At 49.2% G+C, this 12,354-nt stretch overlaps 5 protein-coding genes across 5 annotated transcripts; 3 read left to right on the forward strand and 2 right to left on the reverse strand.

The window, feature by feature from the left end:
- Positions 1 to 960: 960 nt before the first annotated feature.
- On the forward strand, positions 961 to 2,101 carry NCS54_01061800 (MOSC domain-containing protein; the record flags this gene model as incomplete). Its single annotated transcript, XM_053155921.1, has 2 exons — positions 961 to 1,632; positions 1,685 to 2,101. Exons 1-2 carry the CDS (start codon positions 1,012 to 1,014, stop codon positions 2,099 to 2,101), a joined length of 1,038 nt encoding a protein of 345 aa, XP_053011896.1. The 5' UTR covers positions 961 to 1,011.
- Positions 2,102 to 3,532: 1,431 nt separating this feature from the next.
- Positions 3,533 to 5,216, reverse strand: NCS54_01061900 (BZIP domain-containing protein; the record flags this gene model as incomplete). The annotated part of the gene is made up of 3 exons (XM_053155922.1): positions 3,533 to 4,283; positions 4,335 to 5,087; positions 5,143 to 5,216. The coding sequence occupies 3 exons, from the start codon at positions 5,214 to 5,216 to the stop codon at positions 3,533 to 3,535; spliced, it is 1,578 nt and encodes a 525-aa protein (XP_053011897.1).
- Positions 5,217 to 6,037: 821 nt separating this feature from the next.
- Positions 6,038 to 7,495, reverse strand: NCS54_01062000 (Non-specific serine/threonine protein kinase; the record flags this gene model as incomplete). The annotated part of the gene is made up of 1 exon (XM_053155923.1): positions 6,038 to 7,495. One exon carries the CDS (start codon positions 7,493 to 7,495, stop codon positions 6,038 to 6,040), a length of 1,458 nt encoding a protein of 485 aa, XP_053011898.1.
- A 1,526-nt stretch (positions 7,496 to 9,021) lies between these two features.
- NCS54_01062100 (Aa-trans domain-containing protein) lies at positions 9,022 to 10,604 on the forward strand (the record flags this gene model as incomplete). The annotated part of the gene is made up of 2 exons (XM_053155924.1): positions 9,022 to 9,835; positions 9,886 to 10,604. The coding sequence occupies 2 exons, from the start codon at positions 9,022 to 9,024 to the stop codon at positions 10,602 to 10,604; spliced, it is 1,533 nt and encodes a 510-aa protein (XP_053011899.1).
- Positions 10,605 to 11,324: 720 nt separating this feature from the next.
- Positions 11,325 to 12,089, forward strand: NCS54_01062200 (Hypothetical protein; the record flags this gene model as incomplete). The annotated part of the gene is made up of 1 exon (XM_053155925.1): positions 11,325 to 12,089. One exon carries the CDS (start codon positions 11,325 to 11,327, stop codon positions 12,087 to 12,089), a length of 765 nt encoding a protein of 254 aa, XP_053011900.1.
- Between the last annotated feature and the right edge of the window lie 265 nt (positions 12,090 to 12,354).

The raw sequence follows: 12,354 nt of genomic DNA on the forward strand, positions 1-12,354 counted from the left end.
TGCTAAGCGGAATTCATTTGTATGGATGCTAGTATTTCATTGAAAGTGATGTTCTCCGGCATGGTTAGGTGGACTCTACCTTTGTGAGCCAGAAGTCACCATACAAGCTATGAGGTTTGATGAAATGAGGTCTCTAGTCTTTTAAACCTTTATGAAATTGCAATATGACTGGCTTTTACTAAGTAGGATGCGAATCGACTTCCTCGTTGACTGTTCCTATCGCATCTCGGCGTATGTCAACCATGGGGATCTACTTGAAGTATACTTCACAAATAGCTAGAAATCGGATGATAAGAACCAATTGTACATGTATACATTAGAAAATAATTATCTAATATCCTGCAGGGCTCAAGCTTCTCCCTTTAGCATCCGAGGTGGTTCGATATGTAAACGACGCTGTCTCAACATCTTGAATGGCCCCACTGGACGCGACCATCATTGCACTCTTATGTGAGGTTTTACTTATGTAACTCCTCACAGATAGAGCACCAGCGCCGGATCCCTCGGTTAGAACGTTAGGTCCTGGCGATCGGTCGACTGGTTGGCCCTGCTCGGGTGTCTCTGTTAGTTATGGAGGACCAAGCAAGAGTCTACAGGTAATTCTGGACTGATACGTATCGTAGGGGTGCCTGATTTGCCCAAGATGGCCTCGAGATGAAGAACATGGGGGCATGAATGCTGTTGTGCTCGAGTTGATTAGAACGGCCCTGAGCGGAGTGATGGTGCTGGCGGCGATGTTGCTAGTTGTCAAGTCAGTCTGATATCTGCAATTGGGCTTACTTGACCCCTTGACAGATCTGTAGAGATGGCTTGTATACTTCATGCATAATATGCCTTATGTTCAAAGTGAATGGCCAATGCCACTTGGCGCCCTGGGAATGACGGTCAAGTCTCCACCGTAGCTCGGCGCTTGCGGAGCTTTAAACTCGCCGCTTCGCCATCCCATTCAACGTCAACTCTCTCTTCTTACAACAACCAGTCCCATTTGTCATCGCCTTTGGTGATATTACCATGGTACCTCTCGATCTTGCAGAGAGCCCTTTGTTGGCGTCCATTCTCTTCATTGTGACTTCAGTCACTCTGCCCCTCCTCATCCTCATTGTCTTCCGCCGCCAATCTGCATCAAACTCGTTGCCGCTTCCCGACCCTGACGAGATTATCAGCCTTCGTGTGTATCCGGTTAAGTCATGCCGCGGCTTCGAAGTCAAGTCCGCCAAGCTCTTGCGCACCGGCCTGGACCTGGACCGCAACTGGATGTTCATGTCAGCTGTGAACCGTGAATTCATCACCATCCGACAGAACTCGGACATGACCCTCATCCGCACAGCTTGGAACTCCGATACAGACGTGCTTACTATTACTCTTCATGATTACAAGATTGAGATACCGGCTCATCCGAGCACTGAATGGTTGGAAAGCAACGCTGAGCTGAGTAAGGCCGAGATTTGGGGCGAGAAGACAGACGCTTGGGAATATCCCGCGAGTCTAACTCAGCCGATATCAGAATTCCTCAAGATGGATGTTCGTCTAGTGTACAAGGGACCGACGCCTCGTGTGCTACGCGGTTGTGGAGCACCTCATCGTTTGGGACGCACTGAGGCCACCAAATTTGCTGACATGATGCCCGTGCTGGTGAGTTGACTTGGCGCTGTGGTCAAGTAATATTACTTATAAACATACACAGGTTGGATCCATGGCGAGCATCACTGAGCTCAACGAGCGACTGACACAAGCGGGTGAGGACAAGATTGACATTGAACGGTTCCGCCCCAACATCATCATCCGCGGCAGTATCCCATGGAATGAGGACGGCTGGAAATCACTGCGGATCAACGAAGACAAACAACCTCTTGATATGGACGTCGTATGTCGCTGCCTGCGATGCCACGTACCCAATGTCGACCCAGACACGGCCGTGAAGCACCCACGACAGCCCTGGAATCAGCTGATGAAGTACCGAAGAATCGACTCGGGACTCAAGTTCAAGCCGAGCTTTGGCATGCTCTGCGCACCGAGGACCGAGGGGACGATCGAGGTTGGGATGAAGTTTCGGGCTACGGCCATGACCAACGACCACTTCTTTCTCAGTCCTATGAAATGAACATGTCAGATATGAGAAGCCGGATTGTTGCCTCAATATCAGAAAAATAACATCGGTTTGCAATTATAGGGATCTGAATACCGAAGAGATGTCCACATTAGCTACTAGTTTGGGGAATAAACCTTGCCTTGTCGGATATGCTTCTTTGTTGCACATGCTCTCTGAAATATCTTACGTGTGTCAAGCAGAAGAAAACTTCTAACATTTCTGGTTCATTCATGTCAGCGGGTCGTTACCCAACATGAAGGGTGGCGAGATGCCTCGGAGGCGAGCATGCCGGATTCGAATAATCCAATTTCGTATGTCAGGAACAAGACAACTCATGAGGGGCCACGATGGAATAAGAACCTAGTTTGAGCACCTCCAGTTGTCAACGACCGAGTGTTTCCAGTGACGAGCAACCCCGTTCGCGTTTAGAGTATCTGTATACACAGAGAAAGGAGATATGGTACTCGGTTAGAACGACCCTGGGATCAGGATATTGCTTCAGAGTTCCTATCTGTCCCCTTTGATTCTCCATGTCTTGAGACAATGACATTTACTATATCCAAGTTTCATCTCTGAGCTGTCATGGCTCGTTCTCTAAACCAAACTAATGTAAACAGCGATAGGCTTTGAACAAACTGATACTAAGCCTTGATACTCTAGCAGAGCCTCTTGATAGTTTGAGAATATACTGGTTTGAAACTACAAGACTTTAAACATGCAGTCGAATAGATATTGATGACCCAGGATGCAAGGGTCGACGCTCGGCTCACTTACATCAAGAGCCTGCATGAGGAAAACCAATTCACATGGTATTACTTCCGTTCGCACCAGAGATGTCTGAGACGTACAACGCGTGACTCGTCAAGTTGTGGAGAAGAAACGCCCTTGGATCGACATGAAGCGCGCCCTAGTGTCGATGTAGGCGCCTCACTGTCGACGTTGAGCGCCCTATGCCATGGACGCCCTCCGTTATTAGCGGATCGTTGATAGCGGCATTCCTGATTGGTAGTTTCTGCTTTGTGGATTGTTTCCTAGTCATGATTTGGTGAGTAAGATCCGAGCAGGGGGATGATTCCATGTCTTGTAGTTTGCACAACTTGACACAAGGTGGAGAAGTGTCAGTTGAATGCTGCATGCGGCCGGTCCGATATCGAAGCTCGCGCCGGCGGCGCATTTACGTCAGTCATGATTTGGTGGAGTTCATCATGGAAGCTAGGTGGACCGAGTTATTGTATAGGTATCTGCAATTTCACTGTGCTGCATTCTAGCTGAGCAAACGTGTAATCATGCATCTTGTACTTTCCAGAATTTTGAAACCAGGTTTGTGTAATGAAGTATTTTGAACGTATTTGATCTAATACCCTTGCACACTAGAACGAGTGATCATCATGAACGCCAATATAGCTAATTCTAAATCGCTAAAATTGAAAGACTGGACATTGGTTAGACATACTCTAACCGAGACAGTGCCGTAGCCGCGTCAAAGGAAAAGTTGATAAAACTACAATAAGTCGCAACTGTCACGGCGTCGACGTAGTTGGGGCTTGTAAGTGTCGTCTGCGTCCCCGGCTTTAGGGGCACCCCCGAGGCCACAATATCGTCGGACGGATCACACAGCTCAGGGTACTTGCTGAAGAAGACGGGGTCGATCTTGTAGTACGAGGCTCCGCAGTCCATCTTGAGGTGCTTGAAGGCGAGGTATGCGTACTCGGGGGATGAGAAGAGTGTTTTGATGTCGGGTGCTGGGAGAGATGCCATGCTGTCTATACCTTCGCCTTCGCCTTGTTGGAGAGCCATGCTTGCGATGAGGTCTGTTACGCGGATGTAAACCTTCATCAAGGAGCCCCCTACTACCAACTCAGAGAGGGTAGACTCGACGACGTATGCGCTGACGGTATCGCAGAATATCTGGTCAACACAGGGGTTGGCGGCATGAAGTTGTATAATCCGATCTCGTATCGACGCAAAAGGGATCCAGTCGACAACGCAAGGGTACTGCCCTTGCAGACCAAGTTGAAGCTCTGTCGGTCGATATCGTTCGTGCACTCTTGAATAGGTGAGGGAGCAGGGCAAGATTTGCCAAGCTGTGAGCTCGATGATATGAAAGAACCTCGTCTTTGCGTACCAGTTCATGACGTCGGGGCGGGTGACGCTGTTGAACATGGCCAGTACAGTAGAGACAGACTGATAGAGTCTATATGGCATGTGAGCGTAACCTGTTAGCTTTTGAGGTTAATAGACTCACGTTTGGCAAGACCGGTTATCGAGAATCGTCGGCTTCAGCTTGGTCAATAACAATCTCTTCAAGATCTGGATGTGGTCCGAGATTGGCGAGTTGGAATCGACCCATCTCAAGCCGCTCGTGGGTCTGGAGGACGCACAAGACTCGATGGCATCGATGTATGCCTGGTTGCCCATCTGATAATTGAAGTTCCAGATATTCGGTATTCTCTGCAGCTGTAGGGGGGACTTGGATAGGTTCGGGTCGATTGGGCCTACGCTGCCCATGACGTCGCGTATCAGGTTGGATCTTGCTTGAACGGCATCACTGATTGGAATTTCGATGGTGGAATCGACGTCGGTTGGGAAGGACAGGTCAGGGATTTGGATAGCTTCGAGGGCAGCAGAAGAAAAGGGTGGCCAAGGGGTTGAGTCAGACTGTGCTTTATCAGCAGTAATAGATTCGTCCCTTGATGGCTCGTTCTCTTCCTGTTCCGAGTCTCTCTCTTCGATCCGTGGTTGACGAGGCAGAGAACTCCCAGATCGACCAAGAATCTTGGAAGATGATGAAGCTATCATCTGAAGCGTGACTTGTACACCTTCCAACCGCGACTGTAGCTCGGTGATGTGAGCACGTAGACGGCCATTCTCCTCTTCGAGCTCGGCGACTCTCTCATTGTCTGGCTTCTGCGAGGCTTCGGCTCGATTCCTCAGATCCCTGAGATACTCGGCTTGTCTTCGACGAAAGGCGCGCTGGGAGAGACGGTTACGGAGTTTCCTTGACACGAAAGAATAAGCGAGTGTCTACAGAGATAGATGCGATAGAGACAAACCTCTTTTGATTCTTGTCCAGCTCAGATGATGTGGGCTCATGCTGGTCATCAGTCGATGCCCTTGTGGAAGCCATGGTGTAAGTGAGACAAAGAGTGTAACGACACGATGACGAGATAAATCCATGACTGTACATGCCTGGTTGGACCCTGGCCTTTATACTTGATAGCTGGCCCAGTTTTCATTGGTGTTGTGCAATACCGGGCCGGGACCAGGTAGGCCGCCGGCCGGAGTTGTACAAGATGGGCAGGCTTATATGAATGACTCGGCCACGGCTATCATCCTGGCTGTTAGTTGGAAACACGCACGAGTTGGCCGGTAACTACGGCCCCCCAGCAAGAGACCAGTGAATAGTTGGCTTCCATAAGAATCAGCTCTAACATTTACTGGATAAGACTGTAATAATAGCACCTCTTGCTCGCATTCTTGTACATGATACCCCGGATCGTGATGGATGGTTCGTGGGGAGTGACCCACCGCGCGGCATGCCATGGCGTTGCGCCCTATTGTCAAGGGCTGTCACCATCTGCAGGAGGGGGTAAGCACATGCACGGCACTCTGGATCAATGTTCGAGACTTGAACGGATCGCGTTCGACAATCTAATATAATAGTATGACGAAAATCTGCCCGTGGAGACAACATATACAATGCCACTCTTCTGCCAACAAATGTTGGTAGCTTGACCCCGTGGAACCCGATAACCCTATACTACCCGCTGATCTTGTTGTTATGCCTATCGTGCCGTTTGCCTTGTAATTTCCTGCTTATTAGTAGTGGCTTATCGCAACGCCAGCTCAATCCTCTTCAACCTCCCCAAGCTTTCCCGAAATATAGTCATCCAAGGCCGCCTCAAACGCGCCAATCATCTCAATATACCGACGCTCGATTTGGAGTTTCTACCCAGGGTGGGAAATGTATTTCCACGGGGTATCGACCATGTCACGCAGCTCGTACGCTAGCCTGCTGAGGCACTTGAACAAGGGCGGGAACTCTGATACAAGGACGTGAAAGTTGTCTAACGAGATGTCCTTGGCTTTTCTTCTCGCTAGGTGATCAAAGCTTCGGCCGCTCCAACCGTCGAGCACACTCTCAGGTGAGGGTTCGTCGTCTCGGCAGATGACAACCCAGAGAAAGACGAAGAAGAAAGAGTCCAGATCATGAAGACACGAGTGCTGTCCGTGTTTCATCAAGTCGATTGACATGAAGGGTCTGGTCCCAACGACCTGTTCGGATGTAGCGGAGAGATCTGCTACTTCTTTGCTCAGGTCCAGGTCGATCAACATTCCACGCGGCTCCCCTTCTATCTCAATGTCGGGGATGATAATGTTTCCAGTGGAGATATCCCGATGGAGGATCCCACCGTCAATATATAGAGACTGGTGTGCCTTGAGAGCATCGCGGAAGGCCTCGAGCAGCTCTGGGATGTCGTCGAACTTTGATATAGGGCGTCCGGACGGAGTGACAACCAGGCAGGACATGTTTAAGTCCTTTGATGGCGTAGTCGCTGGATCAGCACGTGAGAAGTCCCTGTGCCTTATAAGCTGCAAGCGTTGACAAAGGTTGGATGATTCATCAACTACATGATAGCTGACCAGTCGCACCACTCCCTGGACGTTTCGCTGCTTGGCAAGCCGTAGCATCTCTTCCTCCGGGCTTCGAGATCGCGACCGCCATGAGAACTTGACCACATATTCGTACTCGGAACCAAACGTCCTTGCTCGGTAGCAAATGGTGCATCGGCTCACGATCTTGCGGGGATGCACAAGCGGCGTTCGTTCCAGGTATAGCTTGGGTTGAGGATAGTAGCCATGAGCCGGAATAAAACTCCCTATACCATCATAGCGAACGCTTGGATTCACGCCTAACTCGATGTCGCTCATCCATTGGTAGTTCTTAACGACGTCGACAATCAACTGGTTCATAATGGTGCCCGGCCATATCGAGTTTGGGTCAAAAGGTGTTGACCCAGAGCAGTACATGCCAGATCGGTCAAACACCCACCGCTCGAGAGAAGAACCATAGACAAAGTATCCATGCACAAATAAACGAGTTGGTTGGCTCCGGAAAACTTCTCGGGCGCACTTGTACAGCTCTCGGATTCCTTGGTGATATCCAAAGGCGGTGTCCACGTGGAAGCCGACGACCTGTATACTGTCCCAGCTAAAGGATCTGTCGGACTGGTAAAGCAGAACCGGATGACCCCCAGCGGGGCAGCGATGGGCATGTCTAGGTGGATAATTTGAAAAGATTGCCAGACGTTTCTCTCTGCGAGCCCAGGGGTATAGGGGATACACCTCGTTGAAGTTTGTGGCGCGAAGGGTGTGGTCTCTGACCTCACCACTGGGTCCCTCCATGGTGATGTTGAGTGATGGTTATGCGGAAGACATTTGGGACTGAGATGATATGCTTTACATCAGAGCCTGGAGCTTGTATATGGTCGATGAACTAATATGAGCGAGCGGGCGAACAGAGCCTGATGCCTGTTTGTGATGTTGAATAATGGATGCGAGAAGCGATTGGGCGGGTGTTGAACATGTCCTATAAAATGAAGTAATACTTAAGAAAGATCGGGCTTTCTCTGTTTGTTGAAGGAAAAAGGAAATGAAATATTAATAGGAGACGCTCCTGTTTATTATTGTTTATAGAGTTTGTTGTATAGAGTTCTGCTTCGCAGCGCACAGCCTCGTTGGTGTTTATAGGGCCCTGTGCAAACGATAAGTTGCCGTGAATGAGCTTAATGGATACAGTCACTTTATCGATAGGCAGGGTTTGAACTTAATGGGACTTATTTTGAGTCAAGTGATCTGGGATAAACTCCTCGGGGGTAAAGTTCACTAGGTACTGGCAGGCAAATATGCCATATCCCGGCGTTAATGCATCATTGAGTTGGCCATCTGTTAGAAACTCTGTTCCCTCCTGTGACTAGCTGTCTGAGGAGGATATCAAGACCGTATTCTTTGCTACTATTCCCGATACATCCTTTGTTTTGCGGGAAGGAAAGTGAAGCACTTAACAAAGAGGGATAATATCATACCCAATGGGATGAGCATCCCCCAAGGGTCAACTCTCATGGCTTGAGGCATTCATTTTAACTTGGGGGAGAAAGAGAACCCCATGACCTAACCCTGTTTGCATCTGTCCGTTTTCATTCATTCAGAAGAGTTTTGATCATCATGATGGATTTTTTTTACCAGAGCTCGAGACCCATTGAGATCTGATCTCTCCACTTGCAGCAGTAAATAAACACCTCAAACCACACAATAACCAGGCAGAAACAAGTCATTTCAGAAACATCCACAGCCTCAAGACACATTCACCTGCCTAAACAGACGAGAGCGGGTTTTCTTGACAGAGTTTTTACGTTATAGTCTGTTGATCATTACTAGTCTGTTTCCTATATCGGAAGTTTCCTCGTCCCTGTTGGCGGATACTGGGTCATAGCGGGTGTTTCTTCCGGGGCCCGGTCATCCGACTTGGCTAGATTCTCCCCTGATAGTAATATCAAGCACTTTTTTCACATTTCACGATAGATAATAAGACACTCTGCAAAGTTGTATACTGCCAGGAAGTTCGTGGTGCTAAAGCTCGACCACGTCCAACTCCTCCCAAACAACGAGGCACACAAACAAACTAAAATCTCCCTTAAACTCACGCCTCGAAAAACGCTCTCCTTGCTACAACACGAGACTCTTGCGGGGACTGTGGGGAGATTCTAATCCCCCATGGGGAAGAAGGAGACCCGCAGTCTGGGGTTTCGTCAAGGATTGCGAAATAACGAGACTCGCATTGGACGCCTTGTCATGACTTGCACGCCTTATTGCTTGTCTTGCAGTTTACGGCCTTTTCGAAAAAGCTTATAAAAAGCCATGTCTTGCGCTGCATGTTGATAAGAACTGTAGTTCTTTATCAGTCACCTAATATCGTCGTCATGGATCACTACATCACCCCTCCTGCCCCTGAGAGCTCCTCAGACGACAAGAACATCTCAGACATGGACAAGATCGAAGCTGTTCGTCGAACCTCTGACGAAGCCCTTGGCCAAGTCATGGGCCTAGACCTTGAGAGAGAAAAGACAGCCCAGGGCGATGCCTACTTTCATCGTCTGGGCTGGAAGCGCCTCACCGTCATCCTCATCGTCACTGCCATCGCCCTCGGTAGCCTGAGTCTCCCCGGAGCATACGCAACGCTGGGGATGATACCAGGAGTCATTGTAACAATCGTCTTCGGGTTCGTCGCTATCTACGCTAGCTATATCATCGGCCTCGTCAAACTCAAGTACCCCAAGGCCAAGAGTTATGTCGACGCGGGAGCCCTTCTGATGGGGAAGTGGGGTGATGTCTTGTTCAGTGTCATCTTTGTATCTTTACTTACTCTAGTTGTTGGATCACATTGCTTAACTGGCACTATTGCCTTTGTCACCATGACAGAAAGCGACGTGTGTTCTCTGGTTTTCGGGGTCATGTCGGCCATTATCCTGTTGATTCTCGCTATCCCACCCTCGTTCTCAGAAGTTGCCATCTTGGGATACATCGACTTTGCCTCTATTCTGATTGCTATCGGAATCACAGTCATCGCTACAGGGGTGCAGTCGTCTGAGCCAGAGAATCCTTGGTCTGCCTGGCCCAAGGAGAACATCAGCCTCGCCGAAGCCTTTGTTGCAATTTCAAACATTGTTTTTGCCTATGCGTTTGCTAGTAAGTTCTTGAAGCCTTGGTCACTTACTATACTAATTTGGAATGCCCAGTTGGACAAATATCCTACATGGACGAGATGCATACGCCAGAGGATTTCACAAAGTCCATCTCGGCCTTTGGCGTGATCCAAACCACCATTTACACGCTCACCGGGTCCCTCATCTACGTCTTTGTTGGACAGGACGTCAAGTCTCCCGCGTTGCTCTCGGCTGGCCCCCTAATTTCAAAGATCGCATTTGGCCTGGCGATCCCAGTCATCTATATCTCGGGTTCTATCAACACAACTGTCGCCGCCCGGTTCATTCATGGGAGAATCTATAAAAACTCCATCACACGTTACATCAATACAGTCAAGGGGTGGATTAGCTGGATAGTGGTTGTGACTACTATTAGCCTTGTCGCTTGGATCATCTCTGAGGCGATCCCTTTTTTCTCGGAACTCCTATCGCTTACTGGCTGTCTTTTCGTCGCGGGGACTTCGTTCTATATCCCTCCAATTATGTGGTATTGCCTTCTGAGGGAAGGAAAATGGTACGAAAAGCACAACTTGTGGACGGCGATGGCAAACCTTACCGTATTCGTCCTGGGCGTCACTGTCTTTTGCATCGGCACTTATGCCAGTGTGGTGGAAATCGTGAGTTCACTTCTCTTCCCTTTAATGCGGCAAACTAACTGGCCTGGTAGATCAAAAAGTTTGATTCAGGTTCCATCAGTAGGCCATTTTCGTGCAGTGTTGGTAGATGAGTCGGCGTCGAGTGTCTCATCATGACCGAGATATCAAGCGGCAGGGTCCTCTTGCCCCGTATGACCTCTTCGTCAAGGTGAATTGGTTTAGAATACCTGATTTTGCAGGATGAGCAATGGTTTTGTCTTTGAGGGCTTTTGTAATACGTGTCGTATATACACCATGTAGTCAGTTTATGATACCTCCTCAACAATTCGAGTTTGGCGGAACTTGCGGCCCGCCATCAACCCTGGCGGCTCCTCGATCCGCCTCTGGGCTGTAGTCAGATTCTTGTCCTCCCACGACACTCGTCCATTGTTGACATACGCGGGCCCCTTATTTAAGCATATTGTTATGTCACCAGGGACATGTTCCACTCAGGCGTCAACAGCCAACAGCCCGACAGAAAATACGGCGGGCCGCCTCACTCACATTGCATGTTAGCACGTTCCGCTTTTCTTTCACCCTCTGTTCATCAAGTGGGAACTCAGGTGTGATTGTCCTTTAAGAACTCACTGACGGGTAGGGATGACCAATCAAGGGACTTCCAAATGTCAGGTTTACCTGGGGGTGTTAGCTGGGAGGACACTAAAGAGGGTCGTTGATCAAGATATATAAACCGTCCCATATTCCTCTGTCGCGCCCTTAAATGTGTTGATATTGAATTCCCTTGGCCCTCAAACCAATCTCTTTCTCGCCCTAGGTTCACGCTCCACGTTCTGCCAATATTTACTTTCCACAACCAACCCTCGCCATCACCACATCATGTACATTCGAGACATTCACGCAGAGAAGGATCTCGGGGTTCTCCGACGTCTTATCAGAGAAAACCCCCTCGGTCTCTTCACCACAGCCATCTCATCGCCTTCAGGAGCTTTCCCATACCTCCAAACCAGTCATATACCCTTTGTTCTGGACATTGAAGATGAATCAAGCGAGACGGAGCTTGGAACTCTGAGAGGTCACTTAGCCAGGGCAAACCCCCAGAGCAAAGCCATCATTGAGGAAACAGCTACAAAGTCCACTCGCGTGCTGGAACATGACGTTTTGGTCCTCTTTCAGTCTCCAGTTCACGCCTACATCCCTCCCGAGTTTCTCTCCGAGACAAAGCCCAAGACCCAAAAGGTGGTTCCTACATGGAACTACGCCGCTGTGCAGGTATATGGAAAGGCAACCGTCTATGTCGACTCCAAGTCGGAGGAGACCTCTGCCTATCTCAACTCGCAGATCGATGGCCTTACCAGGCACATGGAGGTCAACATCATGAAACACACCGGCGAGGATGGCAGACCCGAGGCCTGGAAAGTGACCGATGCTCCCGCGAAGTATACCGGGCTTCTGAAGAAGGCGATCATTGGAGTCGAGATCAAGGTTGAGCGCATGGAAGGAAAGTTCAAGATGAGCCAGGAGGAGCCAGCTGGAGACCGTGCCGGCGTCATCGAGGGCTTCCGGGGTCTTGGAACGGAAAGGGCCCGACAGGTGGCGGATCTTGTGGAAGAACGACAGAAACTCAAGTATGGAAAGGAATAAACCTGGAATCAGGCATGAATCTCCGTATACAAGTATTCAGGGGCTCGGAAAACAGGTATTGTACCCTTCAATCTCGACGTGTTTAAATCTGGGCGCTGGAATGGGGAGTGAATCGATGTACGTGAATAGTATCAATAGATATTCCGAATACTTAAGTAGTTTCTCAACTAAAATTCGCAAAGTTGTTTCACGTATGTGTAATTTCCAAATATGCCCTGGTTGAATAGGCCATTCAGCGTGTTACTTGACATTGCGGCCTTGTTCA

This window comes from Fusarium falciforme, chromosome 8 (assembly GCF_026873545.1).
Source record: "Fusarium falciforme chromosome 8, complete sequence".
Lineage (NCBI taxonomy): Eukaryota > Fungi > Ascomycota > Sordariomycetes > Hypocreales > Nectriaceae > Fusarium > Fusarium falciforme.